At 33.6% G+C, this 19,746-nt stretch overlaps 2 protein-coding genes across 6 annotated transcripts; one reads left to right on the forward strand and one right to left on the reverse strand.

Annotated features, from left to right (window-relative positions):
- Nucleotides 1-4,362: 4,362 nt before the first annotated feature.
- LOC106772819 (xyloglucan galactosyltransferase MUR3) lies at nt 4,363-9,650 on the forward strand. Of its 5 annotated transcripts, none has more exons than XR_002669388.1 (3): nt 4,363-6,679; nt 8,177-8,244; nt 9,531-9,650. XR_002669388.1 is itself a non-coding variant. In XM_022785519.1 (2 exons), the coding sequence occupies exon 1, from the start codon at nt 4,907-4,909 to the stop codon at nt 6,665-6,667; it is 1,761 nt and encodes a 586-aa protein (XP_022641240.1). In that variant the 5' UTR covers nt 4,363-4,906; the 3' UTR covers nt 6,668-6,679; nt 8,177-8,372. The 5 variants fall into 5 exon arrangements, 2 of the variants coding, with proteins under 2 accessions (XP_022641240.1, XP_014514904.1); XR_002669386.1 differs by having other exon boundaries at nt 4,364-6,679; nt 8,122-8,261; XR_002669387.1 differs by having other exon boundaries at nt 4,364-6,679; nt 8,122-8,244.
- Nucleotides 9,444-11,156, reverse strand: LOC106770959 (photosystem II reaction center PSB28 protein, chloroplastic). Its single transcript, XM_014656814.2, has 2 exons — nt 11,026-11,156; nt 9,444-10,164 (listed from the first exon to the last, which is right to left on the reverse strand). Exons 1-2 carry the CDS (start codon nt 11,096-11,098, stop codon nt 9,698-9,700), a joined length of 540 nt encoding a protein of 179 aa, XP_014512300.1. The 5' UTR covers nt 11,099-11,156; the 3' UTR covers nt 9,444-9,697.
- Between the last annotated feature and the right edge of the window lie 8,590 nt (nt 11,157-19,746).

Genomic DNA, 19,746 nt, shown 5'->3' on the forward strand with positions numbered 1-19,746 from the left:
TAATGTAAGGAATGTTTAGAGGATCTTAGGGAAGTGTATAAGATTATATAAAATAAGTTTGGAGGATTAGAATTTGGGAGATTGTGGTGAAATTTGCAAGGTATGGTGTTGATCATAATCGTGCAATCATTCTGCAGAATTATGTAGTTCGTTAAGGGTCCTTCATGGACCGTTCGGTATGTCCACTGTGTTCGGTCTTAACAGAATTCTACTTCTGTGGAGTTTTCAATTAATGACCGAACGATTATGTATTTGTATACAATTGAACTTGAATAGTTGGTTTTGTAAATAATAAATGTATTTAATTTACTTGAAGAATTTATTCTTGGTTGTAAAAGTTTTAATTTTTGACATGTTTTAGTGACACCTAATGTTAGGATGTTACAAGCAACAAGTCGCTCAATGCACATCACTAGGTGCCCAACCATATTCACATTTTCCACATGACAATTTTAGTAATTTGAAGTGCAAATTTCTTTTGTACACATTTTAGTATCTTTTTTCGCACATTTTGTTAGCAAAATCATGAAGTATAGAAGTTTTTATGATGTCCAAATCAAGTCTCAAGTGCTCACTTTGCAAGAAGACCTTCATGAAGACTTGTATTATGTGTTAAAGCTTTTGTAGTAAGTAGTTTATGTATAGGGCTTTATGTGTTGTTTGATTCCATGTAATTTATGCTTTAAAATTCTCTTTGGAGTCAAAATACTCTACAATAATCGATTAATTACTTAAGATAATCGATTATCACATAAAGGTTTTTAAGTGTGCTAAAAACTCAATTTTGGCTTTAGAATAATTGATTACTAGAGACTGATAATCGATTATCCATAATCGATTATGACGTACCATAATCGATTATAACATATAGCCATTGGAGTTCTTGAGCATGTTTTTTACCATTGTGCATTCATTAAATACATAATCGATTACCATAAGTGGATAATCGATTATCACGTGAGAAAAAACATCAGATTTTTTTTGGAGGTATCCTTGAGTGAGGTTTTTATAAAGATGTTTTAGACTTTCATTCTAAAACACACAACTAAACATTTTTGAACGATGTAAAGTGTGACCTAGGGTTTATATAACTCTCGTGCTTTGGCTTTGAGAACTTGGTTTTGGCAAGAGCGAGAACTTTCGCTGGGAGTGTGATTAAGTGTTGTTATTGTTGCTAAGTGAAGTCTGTCATCCTTTGTGAAGATTCCAAGGAAATGTTCATCTTTTGTGAAGCATTCAAAGAAGGTGTTCATCCCTTGTGGTCTTCAGGAGAAGTGAGTATCATCTCTTGGGGTAAAAAGAGAGGTGCTTCTAAACCTTAAACTTGTTTTTCTGTGTCATTGTAACAATCTATTGGTTTTGTGATAATAACTGGACGTAGGATCCTTGTGATCTGAACTAGTATAAAACTACTTGTGTAAATCTTTCTTTTCTTACACTCTTTATTGTTGTTGATATTATCTATGAAGTAAGTTTAAAAGGAGAGAAGAAAAATTATTTTAAAGCACAAGAAATCTACTCACCCTATCATCTTGATTATTTGTCCAAACACGCAATCAGTCCATTGCACCGCTTTGACACATTTCATATTAGGAGTAGTTTGTACATCACGCTTCTATTGATGGATAGCTTGTAGTATACTCATATTTAATCTTTGATTAGGAAGTGATTAGCTACTTAATAAGATCAACTTCTCTTCATATAAATAAGAGAGTTGTACTTGTATCACATGGAGATTGGAATATGTAGTAATGAAATGTTGTCTTTATGACATGTGGTCAATTCACTTTTGTTGTGAGAGTCTTATCTTGACGAAGCAACTCAAGTGGCGACTCCAAGCTTCCACTTATCTTAATCTCAAATGGTGAGTGGTATGGTTAAGGAACGTTCCAATCTCGATGATATGAAACTTATGTCTGCATGTTTTGGATCTTCATCCATATAAAATTTTCTTAATTTTTTGTTTGCATATTGTTACAATGAGTATGAGTCACATGTCAACTTCTATAAATATGTTATTGTCACTCGTTTAGATGTTAATTGGATCTAAGTCAATGTTAATCGATGCTTTTGTAATTTTAGTGTGTTTCCATGATGAATTTTTGTTTTAGTTTATTTTCTCTATTCTTAATTGTTAATTTTATTTGTTAATGGTGTTTATCAATTAATTGAAGCATACCTTTTCTGGAAAATTCAAAAAATAATTTACAAACATGTACAATCTGTCACTAACAATTTAGACGTATCATAAAAAAGATCAAATTGAATATAAATTACTAAAATTGAAATTGTATTAAATACTAAAAAATAAATTTCACATAAAAGGTCAATAAAAATAAGGCTTAATACCTCCATTGGTCCTTTAATTTGTATGCCAATCTCAGTTTGGTCCTCAAGTTTCTAAGTGTCTCAATTGAGTCATAATATTTGTGAAAATGGATACATTGTACCCCATCCGTTAAGTGGTAGCAGACGACGTTAAGTGATATCCACGTTTTGGAGTGAGAATTTGTTGATGTGTTATTTTTTTTACGTGTCCTCTTTTCATTAAAAGAAGCATTGGTGATGTGGCATCAGAATTGGATTTAGGGTTAAATGGGATCAGAAATTAGAAATTGGGATTTAGGGCTGTGGAATTGAAATTGGGGATTTGTTGCGAGACGAAGCGAAAGACGAAAGACGATCACCCACTTCATTGTTGGAGAAGACAAAGACAATCCAGGCTGACGCGAATAGAGGTAAGGTCTATTGTTTTCTACATTGACGTCTAAATATAAGTATTACTAGATTGAGAATGTCTTACTCAATCTGCATGATGTCTGTGGGTTGTTTGACAATGAGTGGCTGTCAGAGGAGCTGATCAATGGAGGAGAAAGTGAGGACGATGATGGGTCGAGTAAGACATTCTCAATCTGGTAATACGTATATTTAGACGTCAATGTAGAAAACGACAGACCTTTTGGATTGTCTTTGTCTTCTCCAACAATGAAGTGGGTGATCGTCTTTCGGCTTTCGCTTCGTCTCGCAACAAATCCCCAATTTCAATTCCACAGCCCTAAATCCCAATTTCTAATTTTTGATCCCATTTAACCCTAAATCCAATTCTGATGCCACATCACCAATGCTTCTTTTAATGAAAACAGGACACGTAAAAAAAAATAACACATCAACAAATTCTCACTCCAACACGTGGATATCACTTAACGCCGTCTGCTATCACTTAACGGATGGGGTACAATGTGTCCATTTTCACAAATATTATGACTCAATTGAGACGCTTAGAAACTTGAGGACCAAACTGAGATTGACATACAAATTAGAGGACCAATGAAGGTATTAACCCTAAAAATAAAGACAAAAAATATTTAACCCTTTTAATTATTATTTTGATTATAATATTTAAAGAATTAAATAAACACTTGATTCCATTATTATAAAGAAAATGAATTAAGTTAATCCATTTATATTATATTATAATAAATATATAAAACAAAATATAAGAATAAAATATTTGTAAGTAATTAGGGATGACAACGGGTCAGGTTGGGTACGAATAGTGTCTATCTGCAATCTGATCCGACAAAAAAAATTCACCCACTACCTACACGGATACTCACTTAAAAAATACCAGTGGGTATTTTAAAACCTGCGAATACCCGCAAATATTTAAAAAAATATTTTTATAAATTATTAAAATAAAATTTAAATAGAATTACAAAAGACATATAAAATATAATATAAATTAAAATTCAATTTTAATTAAATTTAACTTGTAAAATATAAAATAATGTTAATTTTAATTAAATTTAACTAAATAAAATATAAATTAATTTTATTTATTAGATAATGAATATTTGTGAATACAGATAATATAATATCTTCGATCCGTTTATAAGTGAATATTAAAATATTCATTATCTATAAATTACAAATAATAAACATTCACATGTATCAATTATTCCAGATTTTATTTACAAATATACAAATTGTTTTGTCATCTCTGTTCGTAACTGAATATACTACTTCTAATAGGTGATAAGCTAACTGAATAATAAAATCTCTGAATCACAGCAAAGTGATTCTAGTAATGCCGAACTTTTTCTACATTGCTTAGTTTGATATCTAGATCCAAGCAACATAAATATTTCTTCTCGAGTTTTGGAACGAAAGATTTATCATCGAGATTGGAACCGACGGTGAAAAAATACGTGAGACGGTTCATTTACGATCTAGTTTTAGGTGTCGGCTGGAATTTGCGTAGTTGTGGGCGGCGCCTATGTAAAAAAGGACTCCTTCCGCGCCAATCAACGCTGACGTGAAACAATTTGTCTGCTCACATACATCATCATTTTAGAAACTTTGTTTTTTTAAAATAGAAAGAAAAAATAATAAATGCCGAGTTGTTACAACAGATTCATGCAATGATATAGAACAGATTCATGTTCTCATCAACCCTACGCGTCCCAATCCTATGCGACACCGACATACAACACAACCCAAGCGCACGTTAGTAACACGCGCCAACCCCCTCTGTCTCTCCCTTTGCAAAATTCACTCCCTCAAATCCTAGATTCCTCTCTCTCTCTGTGCCAAATCTCGTTTCCATTTAACAAGCATCAAATTTCAATCAAACACTGTTACTTCTCATCCATTCAATCACGATTTCCTTTTCTTTCTCTGCTAACTGCTAAAAGTCGTTGTTGATTTCATTCCAACAAAGCCAATTTCATATTTCTGCCAAACTCCTTTCCTTTCTCTTGTGATCCTTCTTTACTTCTCATGTTCTTTTTCTTTTGAGCTCTCAGATTACTCGGTATTCAGAATCTCTGTTATTGGGTTTAGGTTTTTGTGATTTGGCGCTGTGTCCTATGAATTGATTGAGTCAGCGGTTTTCAATTGCAATGCGATGAGAAGGCGCTCTGACCAAACGGAGAAGGGGGCACCAAAGAATCAGAATCCCCGCCTTTGCCTTTTGGCATCCCTTTCTGCTTTCTTCTGGTTCTTGCTCCTTTACTTCCATTTTGTGGTGCTTGCAGGAGATAATAACAATACCAATAGCGAGAGTAATTACAATACTCATGTTGATCATCACTCAACCGTGTCTACGACACCTGCCCCGATCCATGTAATGGATTCCCCTCAAGTGCAGGCCCCTCCTAGGAAGATTGGGTTCCCTCACCCTGATGTGCCGCGGAAGGACACTCACACTGACACCCCTCGCACTGGGAAGAATTTCCCTTTCATGCCAGCAATGAGGGCTGCTGAAAACAAGAGTGATCCCTGTGGGGGGAGGTACATTTATGTGCATGATCTTCCCTCCAGGTTCAACGAGGATATGTTGAAGGAGTGCAGGAGTTTGAGTCTTTGGACTAATATGTGCAAGTTCACCTCCAATTCTGGCCTTGGTCCGCCCCTTGAGAATGTTGAAGGGGTCTTCTCTGATACTGGCTGGTATGCTACCAATCAGTTTGCTGTTGATGTTATATTCAGCAATCGAATGAAACAGTATGAATGCTTGACAAATGATTCCTCTGTTGCTGCTGCGGTTTTTGTACCCTTCTATGCTGGATTTGACATTGCGCGCTATCTTTGGGGTTATAATATTTCAGTGAGGGATGCAGCTTCGCTTGATCTTGTTGATTGGCTCATGAAGAGACCAGAGTGGAGCATAATGAATGGCAGAGACCATTTTCTTGTTGCAGGAAGGATAACGTGGGATTTTAGGAGACTGTCTGAGGAAGAATCGGATTGGGGCAATAAGCTTTTGTTTTTACCAGCGGCAAAGAATATGTCCATGCTTGTGGTTGAGTCCAGTCCTTGGAATGCGAATGACTTTGGGATTCCGTATCCTACATACTTCCACCCGGCCAAGGATGATGATGTGTTCATTTGGCAGGATAGAATGAGGCAACTAGAGAGGAAGTGGCTTTTCTCCTTTGCTGGTGCTCCCCGTCCTGGTAACCCCAAATCAATCAGGGGTCAGTTAATTGATCAATGCAGAAGGTCAAAGGTTTGTAAGCTGTTGGAATGTGATTTTGGAGAAAGCAAATGTCACTCTCCCGGCAGCATAATGAAGATGTTTCAAAGCTCGCTTTTCTGCTTGCAACCCCAGGGTGATTCATACACACGAAGATCTGCTTTTGACTCAATGTTGGCTGGTTGTATACCCGTCTTCTTCCATCCTGGCTCAGCATATACACAGTATACATGGCATCTTCCCAAGAATTACACCAAGTATTCTGTCTTCATTCCAGAGGATGATATCCGTAAGAGGAATATCAGTATAGAGGAAAGGCTTAGTGAGATACCTCCTGAACAAGTGAAGATCATGAGAGAAGAGGTTATTAGTCTCATTCCAAGACTAGTATATGCCGATCCTCGCTCCAAATTAGAAACTCTTAAAGATGCATTCGACGTTGCTGTACAAGCAATAATTGACAAGGTTACAAATTTGAGGAAGGATATCATTGAAGGTCGCACAGATGATGGCTTCATTGAGGAGAACAGTTGGAAATACGCTTTGTTGCCTGAGGGAGAGCATGAGGTGGGACCTCATGAATGGGATCCTTTCTTCTCCAAACCAAAGGATGGTAGTGGAGATTCCAATGATTCCTCTGCTGAAGCTGCAAAAAATTCTTGGAAGAGTGAGCAAGTAAATCAATCATAAAGTGAAGAAGAGGTAAGCAAACTGCAGGGTGCTGCAGTTAGGCTTAATGAAGACTTCAAAATGATTTGAATTGGGGAGGAATTACAAACTATTACTAGGCCTTGCTGTGAACTTACTGCTGAACATGTCTAAGGATATTGAGCAAGTTTCCCGTGAAACCCCCAATATGGAGACATATTCTTTTGCTTTACACATTTTTGTGTTATAGATTTTTTCTGATTTCTGCTTCATGTATTCTCCTCACTCCTCAGTGGTTCGTAGAATGCATTGGGAGGTTTAATAATTCCTTTCATGTAATAGTTTCATTCATTTTATTCATATAGGAAATATATACCTTTAACCTTTGAAGTCACGGATAGATCAGTTGAATTATCATTTTGCCTGTGCATCAGCCCCACACCCACACACTCGAAAATTGTTGAGATATTTGATCATTTTTAGTTAATTAAACGTTCTACTATTTTCTACTTTTTCATTGTTTCTCTGTCTGATTCCTTTATTCATAGTTAAATACATTCATTTGAGTATATTGGGTTACTTAATTTTGCTGAATGCCCCTGCGTTGTTTAGCTACCTGTGGAAGCACCTAGAGATATGAGCATAGTTAAATTGATTCATTCATTTTATTAGAATATTGGGTTACTTCATTTTGTGAATGCACCTGCGTTGTTTATCTACCTATAATGGAAGCAACTAGAGAAATGCATAAGAATTCTTTTTTCCACGCAAGATGCTCTCTAGTCTGTATAACACCCGTATCTACATTTTGTGTCATAAAGTTGGTAGTTAGTTAAATCTAGGATTTGATTAACTAAAATATGAAATTCCGTGGTATTACATAATACCGTGTCCAATGGATAGTACTGATTGTTAAATGACCAATAAATAGTCGGTAGCAGAAAACCCTATAGACAGTACAAAAGTTTTGATAATTGCTTTTATATGTGAAACGAACTGCATTGACGTGTAGATTTGCTTGAGGAAATACTTCATAATTTCAGATGTTTAGTGTTTTGTGATATGACAGTCCGGTAAATATTATTTTTGTCCTTAATGGAAATGCTTAGCTGGCAATGCTGATAAATTGTCATTGTTAGCTCTCTGTTTAATAAACCTTTCCTGTGTGTTTGCGTGTAATTTATTCCTATTTGTCCATAGAAGAAATCGAGAACAACTAGATAAACCATGGAAGAGTAAAAAGTTGACATGGTTAGCCTGTTGTATAGAAGTTTGACTACTGTTCATGTTTAATATTTTTAAATTTCTTCTGGAATAGAACTGAGATAGGAAGAGAAGAATGAGACATGTGAAATAAGATGTGCAATGTATTAGAAAGATAAAAATAATGAGCTGTAAACGGATATCAAAACAACAAAACAACTCTGTTAACGATTGATGATGTTTTCACACATTTATACTGATATACTTTTTACTGTTTGCTGTAATCTTTTTAGATAACAGATGACATCCTTTTACAAATACTACCTTGAGTGCTCACATTGTTGACAAGGGGACCCAAATACTGGTGTCTCGGAGAGAGGCAGATTCTGCACAGCATTCATTGCTGATAGACCAAGGTTGGTGAACATGGAAGGTGATTAGATTTTATCAATGGAAAATGATATTTTGACACCAATTTTTGACACTGCACATATGTCAAAACGTGGTTGGACGATTTAAATTAGAAAAACTGAGAGAAGCGCATATTTGAAAGAAAAATACCAAAGTTTTTTTTTTTAATTTGAAATCGTCCAACTACATCTTGACACGTGTACAGTGTCAAAAAATTAGTGTCAAAATTTCATTTTCCTTTATCAATAGCTTTTATTTTATTTACTTTTTCTTTTTAAACTTCCTTCCATCAAATTCACTCTGTACTTTAACGTAGAGTTTAGAATATTGGTTCCTCAACACGAAATCCAAATTATTATTTTTTTTTTTTTAAAATTGATACGTTGGATAAAAATAAATAAGAATTCTACATTTTAAAAAGTATTTAAAATTTAACTTTTATATACTGGAAATAAAGATAAAATAATGAATTCATGAATTAAATCCAGGAATTTATAAATGAGTAAATTAATGAATGAATGGATTAATACATTAATAAATTATTTAATCAATAAATTAATCAATTAGTAACTTAAAAGTTAATGAGTTAGTAATACATTCAGAAATTAATAGATAAATAAATTAATCAATCATTAGATTAAAAATAATTTAAAAAAATCAAGTTAATAGATTAATAAATGTATAAGTTAATGAAACGACCAGGAATAAATTTTGAAATAATATAAGAACGTGTACATCCTCCAATGACTGAAACGAAAACATTAAGGTAAAAAAACAGTTATTTAAAAAGTCAATAATTAAAGGAAAAACTTCTTTTAACAACACTTTTTTAATAACTTTTTAACAAGTGACAACTTATGATTGGTTCGTTTTAAATATTTTTTAAACATAAATTTAAATAGATTAATAAAATGATGACATGTGTTCCGTTGTCAAAAAAATTGTCAAAAAGTATTGTCAAAATATCATTGTCCATAATTAAAACACAAGAAAATTTTGTAGTTTGTCCCTGATTTCAACACTTTTGCTTTAATCTTCTCTAAAATCTAATTGTGAGATGAAGAGAAATATGAGTTGCAATATACTCGATTAGAAAACTGTTTATGATTATACTTAATTAACATTTAAATTGATTGTTTTTAACAAATTATAGGATCAAATACAGCAATTAGATTTATATAGGAATCAAAATTGGATTCAAGCCTTGACAAAATAATTCATGAACAAGCTATTAAAAGGAAACATATGAATAACATATTTCCTGACAAAGTTTCTTGTTTATTCAAAACAGAATTGCAGAAAGGAAGTCATTGAATGATGATGACCTTTCCAAGCTGAAGGAGAGGCAAAATTTCATAAAATCTTGTGTCAGAAAAGACATGATGAGTATGCAAATTGAAGTTACATGCACATAAACTATATTGCAGTTGAGAAAGGGCAAAAGAATAGAAGATTAACTCATTTTTTGATGAATTGCAAACCGTTTGCATTAGAGTATCGCTCCATGAATCTCATGAATCTATCCCACTCCCTTGGACTCCGCATTATGTACTTGGCTTCAATTATTGAGGGCTTACCATTCACAAATTTAGCATTTACATCAACTGACTGAATGACTCCTTCTTCATCAATCATGTAAAATCCAGTGATATCACCTATTTCACCTGAAGAATCGAAAACTGAAGGTTGATCAAATGTGAAGATAGCCATGCCATTTGTTCCATCCCTTGATTTTGTCAGCCTCACATCAGGAATTGTTTGCTCATCAGTTCCCTGGATGAACTGTATCTTTGGTTTCAACATCATCATTACAGGCATCTGCATGTTACTGCTTTGTGTTACCATACGTAACCTCAAATATGGCATCCGCAAAGTTTGACCATTGAATGAGGAGTTTGTACTTTGATGAACAATTGAACATGGGACTGCATAAACAAACATATTAACTTGTATTCTTTTTCAATGTTTAAACAACCTAACTTCTATATTTTTGTATCAAGGGTAAGAAGGCTCACTGAAGTTGATACAAGAACTGGTTTAAACATAGAATGGTGCAGTGTAGTTTGAAACTAAAGTGCTTCTAACATTACTTCATATGCTTGACACCATTAGAAAAGTGTTTGTTCTGTTAAGAATTGTAGATTCTTGGTTTTACTGTCACTTTTCTCTACAACATGGAACATCACCAATTAAAAGATACCACCAGAAGCCCTTTTTTTCTTAAAATTAGGCAAAATAACATATGACCTCTTTGCATGTCTTAAAGAACATGACATAGTTTGGTCAATCAATGTTTTGTGGTCAAGCTGGAAACTACATTAAATCCGTACAAGTTTGAGAGCTAAAATTTCTAAAATTGTACTGAAATGTATAATGAAAAATGAAGCATCAATTAAAAGAAAAAAAGAGGACAGAAAAACAGAAAAAGAATGCAATGCCACCTCCATTTGTTAATCTTGTTTATTTATTTTGTCTCCTATAATGCCAAGGGTCTCATAACAGCTGCAATTCAATTGAAAATTATTCAAAGGCCTTAATCTTGCAAGATAAATTGGAATAAAGTAATTGATTTCAGATGTAAAGACTTTAGATGAACACTTTATGTTGAGTCCCCAATCATGCTGAAGAGAAGAAAATGAACTTGCTTTTTTCTGACTAACAAATTCAGTAGGAGAACATAAGATAATTTGGTCAGCCGTACTTGTAATATAATCTCAGACCCACATTTCATATGAAAATTGAAAAAGCGATGTTAGAGAAGAAAAGTAGGAAGAAGGTGATGGTACCTGAGTATGAGCGTGGTTTGTGAAGTGAGCTGGAGAACGGAGAGGACAATGCAAGAGAGTGCAAAGTTGCCATTGCCAGAAGGAGAGAGAAATGTAGTTCACAACAACACTCTCTCTAGCATAAAGGGCTATAAAATTGTGGTCCAAAAAAATGTTTGGTGTGTAACAAACACAGCCACTCATTTCTGATGATAATTCTTCACTTTTTTTTAAGGATTGAAATCGATTGAAGATGCTGACATAGCATCTCACCAATTCTCATATTTGTTACTTGGATTTATTTGATGGTTTTTGTTTCTCTAATTACTCTTATGATATTGATACGAAGTGTTTCTGAGATGAAATAAAAGATTTTTAAGAGTTAAACTGTTGAACTGTAAAATACATAAATGAAATTTTATTTTTATTTTTCTTTAGAATTTGGAATTATTTTAGTATGAGACAACAATTTAACTTTTGGAGTGTTTCATATTCAATTTCAGAAATACTCTGTACAAATATACTAAAAAAAACAATTAATTTGTTTTTATATTCAGCAGTAAATACTGCCAACATATATCGTTTTATCAAATCTAACAGTGACATTCAAAACTAAAATAAAAAGTAAGAGTAATAGTTTAAATAAATATAGTTTATGTAGAGACTTTTATTATCGGATTTAATAAATATATTAAAGAATACGACTTAATAAGATTTATTAAGTTTCTTTATTTTGAAATAGTTTAAATTTATATTTATTAGGACAATATTTATATATTATAATATTGTCAAAACAGGCCAATGGTCTGGTTTGATCCATCGTTGACTATTTAATAACAAATGTTGATTTCTCCACCACCACCACCACTTGCTTTCTTCACTTCTTTCCTCTTCTACCTTCCCTCCATCTCTTTATTCTTAATTTATTCTTCAGTAAAACTTTATTTTTAGAGTTAAAATTTTATTATTTTTAGCAAGTCCAATCTTCTAATTACACATGCGGCGGCACACAACCTATTCATTCTCTTATATGTGTGCTCATTGTTATTCTTTCATTCTCTACCACTAACTCTTACTTTTTTTTTAACTTTCTTCCTTCCATCAACTGATATTCATTTACACACCTTTTAAAGACCATACAGAAAAAAAAATTAAGCGCAAGCCCTTAGTAAAGAAAACATAATAAAATCTTGCACCAAGAATAAAAATTCTGCACTTCCTCTAAAATATACAAGACTGATAAAAAAAATAATTATAAACCTACACTTATTTGTCCCAACGTAGGCATCAAAATTAGATAAAGAAAATTGTTCAGGTCGAAGCATTTAAAATGCAACAAAAGAATGAATAGAAGTCTCCATTCTATTCTAAAAGGTTGAACCAATATTTTTCAAAGTGGGACAGCATCTTCAATAGAATATACAAGTACCATGACTACTGAGATCGAAATATTCAAGCTTAAACTAATTGCTTAGTAACCCATATTGAACAATAATTACAATTCATTTAACTCTTTTGTTACAAATAGAATACACTTATCAGATTTTCCTGCAGTCCCTCAAAACTAAGTATACATTCAAACTGAATTGTTTTTTTTAGTTTCCTCAACATAATAACTCTTCTACCAGAAACTAATAATAAACTAAACAATAAAAAAATTAAAAAAAAAATTCAGGCCTAAAACGAATGTCGGATATCCGTTTGAGCCTAAAACGGATATCGCACATCCGTCGACAAATGTCGACATTTGTTTCAGACTCAAACAGATATGCGACATCCGTTTGTGGCCTGTTATCTTCTTCTTTCTCCTTTGCACACACGCACACACAAAAATCACATACACTTGCAAAATGTTGTACACCATCAACCACATACAGGGGAGGAATCCGAAGAACTATGCTCTCGAAGAAGACCCAAGTCGCGAAGCACTGGCCACCCACACATTATCGCACCGTCTCACTGCCGCACCGCCCGATTGACCACCACACCATGAAATCCAAAAGGAGATGGAGGAAACAAACGAAATGGAAACGAATGAGAGAGTTGGAGGACTGAGAATGGATCTTGAGATGCAAACGAATGTGAGAGTAAGAGTTGAAGACTAGAGAGAAAAGAGAAAGTGAGAGGTGGGGACGCGTAGTTAAAATGGACCTCTTCAGTGAATATGAAATTGGGATTTGAATAAATAAAATTAAAAGCAAAAAAGTAAAGTTAAAAAGTAAAAAAGGTTAATATTGTAATTAAAAAAAATTAATAGTTTTGGGGAGGTGGAGGGAACAAACATGGAGGTGGACGGAGCAACACCCCTTAGTGAGTCATCCCAATCTAGTTTCACTTATTAACTAGCCCAAAAAATTCAAATCTAATTTGACCCACCACGAGTTGGTGGGTTAAACGGGTTGTTTCACTGGCTCGTCTAATTACAAGTTTTTTTTTCTTCATTCCCAAAAAAAAGTAACAATTTTTTTCTAATTGAAATCTAAATAAAGTTCAATAGAAATTATGTTAATAATATAACTTAAAAATAATAAATTGGGTCGGTTAGCTCACCAACCTAACTCACCATAGGTTGGTAATCCAAGAAAAAATAACAAATTTTGTAATATAATAATATAACTTAAAAAAAAATTGGTGGGTTAGTGAGCTAACTCGGCTCATCTGGATGGGTCGGGATCAAAATTGGCCATTATCGAAATTTCAATTTTTTAAACCCAACATGGGTTGAGACTGTGTGATGGGTTGGGTTAGCTCATGAGTTCAAACTCATTTTGACATCACTAGTATATCATAACTAATCTCGACAATTTGGTATTATGGTTATTGTTTATGATGAGATATCATTCTATTGATATTAACTACTATGTTATTATATATTTGAGATAAGTATTATTCCAATGATAACGTAGGTCCACAACCCATGTTGATCTCATAAATATCTAGTATTTCCCAAGGAGTACTTACTTAATAATCACTCATACTCACTATATTTGTAAAGATCCAAACTCATTTACTAACTTGAGCATCGGAAAATCTTTTGCAAGTGGATCCCCCTTTCTAAGTAACAAGGGATTCAATTCAAACCATCAAAAGCATTCAAACCACGCTAGGATCTTGTTACACCAGTGCAAAAACAATGTATAATGTCACGCGTTCAATGTCCAACCACTAAGTAGCCAACGTTAAAAATGACCGATGGTATTTTAATAAATAAATACAATTATTAAACGTCGTTTATAATTGTAATTCAACGTAAAAGTATATAAAACGTCGAATGTCCTAGCGTTAGACGTTAAAAGGTTAGTGAATTTAATAAAAATTTGAGCAGAAGATTGAAAATTCATTCACTTTATCTTAGCGCGAGACCCTATTCTCTTCTTAAACTTTTCTTGAACGAAGTTTGACGACCATCACAAGTAATCTTTCTTTCATTTGATACAAATGCATGTTAATTAACTACTTTATGTATGATTTTCGTTTGTTTTGATCGATTATTTTCGTGCTCTTGTCCTTCATAGGTGCATTCTGCTTTCTCTCTCACTTTATTCCGATGAACTCACCTTTTGAAGGTTAGTTTTCATTTTCGTTTTGAAGAACTTATTTATTGAACTTGTTTGTTGTTGTTTTTTTTTTTGTTGAACTTGTTTATTGTTGTTATTTGGTTGAACTTGTTTGTTGTTGTTGTTTGGTTGAACTTGTTTTTTGTTATTGTTGTTGTTGTTTTATTGAACTTGTTTGTTGTTGGTTATTGCTGTTTGTTGTTGATACTACACTACACGTTCATAGTTCATGCTTTATAAAATACCAAAAATTGAAATATGTTGTTTTTATGCTTTTCAGGTCTCGTAGAGTTGTAAAAAATGATCACAATTAATTAAAAAAAATAAAAGAAATTGATTAACATCGTATATTGACAAAATTTGACGTTAAGTTAATGTCGTATATTGACAAAATTTGACGTTAATTTGACGTTGAATTTTTTAAAATTCGACGTAAATTTAACGTCTACTGATATGACGTTGTTCGTGAATTCGCCGTTAAAAGCCCAAAATATTCGACGTTTACGCGATTTTTGTACTAGTGTTACATGTTTGCAAATCAACGCTCAAGATCCTAGAAAGATCATTTGGTGCCAACCATAGGGCCTAGGTAAAACTTTATCCTGCCTCCACGTAAGAAATTTGTTGCCTTTCCCATTCTTGCCGTTAACTATGTTAGGTGTTGAATAACAAAATTAAGCAAGGCTCACAAGCATGGAACTCACCAACGTGAGAAGCATTTCTATGGTCATAAACACCATCCTTCATCTTAATTATGTCAATGTCAACAGGAATGTGAATGCCACATCTCATCTCTGCCCCAATCGTAGGCAAAATGTGCCTATATTCTTTATACATTTACTGACGGTATAGGAGCGGAGGATCAAGACTCCAAATCATCACAGCATAGGAAGATACTCCTATCAGGCCCACCAACAAGCTCGGGCCCAAGTTTAAGAGGGCGATGAAAGCAATCATCACCATATTTGTAAAAGATGCAAAAATGGCTTAACGAAACCAACCACATGTCGTTGCAATTTTCGCTACCTAGAAAACAATTTCCTTAGTGTTGAGTTCGACGATTAGGAGAGTGATGACAACAAATTCAATAACGACATTACCACCCGAGGTCAAGCTTAACTCTGCCACGAGATGGAATACAACCCAATGGCGATCGTTCAATAGAACCACGAACGATGTTGACAATATGATATCGACCTTGAGCCCTTGCATGCTCAACAACAGACGGACCTCCACGAACTCTAAGGACTTCAGTAGAGGCTGGTTGACCTAGAAAATGAGAGATCCTCTCCCTAACCTCAGCCAAACCCCTGTGAAAAAGGCGTTCGCAATCTCCAAAAGAGCACAACCCACCAACTAGGTGAGGTTCACGATCGAGCTGAGACTACTCTCCTCAAACGTTGAGCTCAAATAGATCAGAGTATGTCAACCCGGCATAGAACAGAATAAACTCACAAACATTTTAGCCACTCTGAACAAGAGCACGACAAGCACAAACATTGTAGCCTACCCCAAGATGCAAAATCAGTAGAGTCCTATGATTCCACAAAACCTCTCAAAAATCAGATAAACTGATAAGAGCCAAGTGAGTAGTAGTCAATCTACTCAACACGAGTCCCAAAGCGCTTAAAGAAAATAAGCTTGACACATGAATAGGGAAACTCGTGGACGGTCCAACCACTCAAAATGAGATTGCAGTAAACAGAGGCATCATAACTCTGTTGGGATGGAGAGTTGACAATGTCTTAAAGATATACCAAACATCTCAACAGGCAAGTAAACTAGGAAGGATATCAGACTCCCCGGGCACACCACCAGACACCTCGGCAGGTGAGTCAACCAAAAAAAAGTATTATTAACATAAAGGGAATTGTTTACAACAAAAACACACTCAAATATATAATACACCCACAACGACAAGACACACCGCAATAAACCAATCATAGTGCTTCAATTAATAACAAGGTTTTACAACCAAGCATTATTAGAAGCATCTCAACCATAGTGGCCACAACATCTTATCTTACCTCACTTCTGCGCATCGGGAAGACAAAAGATGCTACAAAACATACTCACAGTGCAAGGAAAAACAAAGAAAGGAAAGAGAATTGATCTCATAAAATTCAAAAGAGAAAGGAAGAAGCTCAGTCATGAAGCTTGGCCAACAAAGGATAAACTTGGCCGCGAAGCTCAACCAATAAAGGATAACCTCGTCTGAGCTCGGCGATCAAGGTCTTTCTTAGGTTTAAGAATCCCCTCCATGGTGTTTTCCTAGGACATTTCTGGTCATGAAAGTTGTTAGGCAAGTATGCGTAGCCAACCTCATTTTTCGATTTTTAGATACTAGGGGTGTATGTGTTTAGGAAGTCTAATGTCCTACTTAGTTTACTCACTTGTTGGAATCTCCGGTATGCTTTTGAAACTCTATCGACTCTCTATCCCGAGAGGGTCTGTGCTGCCTCTATCGATCGTCTTAAGTAGCTCTATGAATTTCCATAGTCATGCATTGGGTTATTTGCTTTAAGCTCTTCAAAATTTCTGCTAAGTTAATCGATTACCACTTGGCTCTTGGAAGTTTATCCGTTTTTCAAGATGTTCTTCAAAATCTTGGGACTACAGTATTTTTTGTCTTGATGTGGGTTGTGATGTTTGTGTTGATCTGGCTTTTGTTCGGAGTTGTAGGTTCGTCCAAACTGTCTCTTGTTCTAGGCTGGGTTGTCTTGCTTTGTTTCCTCGAAGTCTAGCGTTAAGGGGCTCGATCTTGGCCTCTACTGGATTCTTGTCGGGATGTCAGGTTGTTCAACTCGGCTGGTCAAGCTTCGCGATTGAGGTCGAGGAGATGACGTTACAACTGAAGTCACGTTTGTCGGGCTGTGCATCTACGAAATTTTTTCACAAATGACGATGACAGTTGTTTTGATCATCTTCTCAAAATTGGGCCCCAGTTTTCGGTAGGCCAAATAGAAGCATCTTCTTTTACTAGGTTGACTTCGAATCTTGGTCCTCCACACCTACATCATCAACGAGAATATGAAAAATACAAGCACATTTTACCTGTATATGGCATCCATGTTTTGAACGTTGTCGCCACCGTTAAAAGGGAGGGTGATGCTTTTAGGACCATAAAAGGGCTTCTCATTTTAACGAGTTTTGTGCTTTTAAGCCTCACTTGTGAAGATAAGAAGATGAGTTTCCATTTTCTAGGTTAGTCAGCTTCTACTGACTTCTGAAGGTCGGTTTGTTGTTGAGTAGGGCCTCAATCTTGATATGATATTTCCTAAGTTGTTCATCATGTTGTTGTATGAGCATATACACTTGGTAGTGAAGGGTCCTCACTTGGTTGATCTCCATCTCATGGGAGGGTTGTGCGGATCTTCGGGTGGTGACCATATGAAGGTGAGGTTGGAGAAACGTTTTACTAGAGTCCCATGGTGGACGCCAATGTTTCGATCCCAAGTCCTCCTCTAAATGACATCATTAGGGTCAATCACCATACATCCAAGGTATTGTCTGTTTTATAGCCTTTTCTATCATGGTTTTGACCTTGACTCCTAAAAGATGTAAGACTATTGAGTGTGGTAGGAACATAAGCTCCCATGTTGAGGTCTAAGGGGAATGTTCTGTCATCTCTAATGGAGGGTTTAAAGGACGGAATGTTCCATGATCAACTCTAAGGACCGAATGTTCTCTTATAGATCCAATTAGTATCAATGTTCCGAACTCAAGTCCATCAAATGACATCGTTAAGGTCAATCAACATACATTTGAAGTATTGTTCATTTTGGAGTCTTGTCCATCACAATTTTATCTAAAAAAAAGCTTCATATGGTGGAAAGAAAAAAGAATATTTAAATTGTGTTTAACTTCAACTCTTAAAAAAAAAGAAATTATTGAATTTAGTAAAAACATTTGCACTTTGATATATTTTAATTTTCAAATTTTAAAAATAAATTGTAAATAGACAATTTTATTTTTACGTTAAAATTTAAAAAGTAAACATATTTAACCTCATTTTAGTCAAAGTGGAAAAAAAATTATAACTAGTTAAACTGAAAGTTATTAGAATTAAAAATAGCAAAAAAAATATATCAAAATTACATAAAAAGTTTAAAGCTAAAAGTAGAAATAATTATAAATTAAGAGTCGGTATGCTGCGGGGTAAAAAGAAGAAGAAATATCATGCAAAACGAAAGTGAGAAGTTTTGCTAAAAACATTATGGCATTAATATTTTATTAATAATTATATTTTTTTAAAAGTGAAAGTACTAAAAAAATAACTAAAATAAAATAATTAATTTATATTTTAATAATTTGTAAAATAATTTATTCTATAAAATATTTTCTAAATATAATAATATAAAAATGTTTTATTATCATTTTTTTATTTCTTTTATTTTTATTTTTTCCTCTTTCATTCAAATAAATATTGCTCACTTCTCTTTTTTTTTTCTTTTTCACATCAGTCTAGAAATACAACATAATCGAAACGAAAAACTGAAAAAAAATATTAGAAAGTTAAATTTTTTGAAGTTAGAGGAATAAGGGAAATATTTATAGATAATGTGATTGATATGAAAAAAATAAAACTTTGTATATATTAATATAATTTAAAAATGAGAATAATTTAATTTACTTTATTTTTTTTAATATTTATTATATATTTTTATTATGATAGAAAAACATAAATACTAATAATGATTAAGCATATTAAAATGGTTAGAAATAATCTATTCTCTTTCAATTGTAAAGTAGTTTCTTTGTAAATCTTTTTACTATTATAGAGAAAATTGAAATTAAGAAGTTACTTTTGTTTATAATTTTTTTAACATTTTCAAAAAGAATCGATTAGTTTGTTGCATAATCGATTCTCCACCTTCATTTTCATTATTTTCTTTTAAACATCTCTCTAATCCAAAAGGAACTTATTATTGTTTTTACAACAGCAGTTTCACAACTATTTTACAACAAATAAACCATCTTGCTTAACATTTTGAACCAACATAACCTTCACGAACAATATGTTTTTTATATCAAATAGTTCTACTTTGACTCACATAACATAACAACTCAACCACTCATACTTGCTTGAGTTAATGTACAATTCAAAATAAACAAATTATACACTTACTTTTCTATTTGTATAAATAGTAGTATTTTGTTAAAAAATAATTATATTAGAAATCAA

Source organism: Vigna radiata, chromosome 8, assembly GCF_000741045.1.
Source record: "Vigna radiata var. radiata cultivar VC1973A chromosome 8, Vradiata_ver6, whole genome shotgun sequence".
Lineage (NCBI taxonomy): Eukaryota > Viridiplantae > Streptophyta > Magnoliopsida > Fabales > Fabaceae > Vigna > Vigna radiata.

Bases quoted from the DNA above. Each gene is read 5' to 3' on its own strand.
- LOC106770959 (XM_014656814.2), bottom strand. From the start codon at position 11,098: ATGGCAACTTTGCACTCTCTTGCATTGTCCTCTCCGTTCTCCAGCTCA. The intron at 10,165-11,025 runs GTACCATCACCT...TTGTTTATGCAG, and splicing joins CAAACCACGCTCATACTCAG to TCCCATGTTCAATTGTTCAT.
- LOC106772819 (XM_022785519.1), top strand. From the start codon at position 4,907: ATGAGAAGGCGCTCTGACCAAACGGAGAAGGGGGCACCAAAGAATCAG.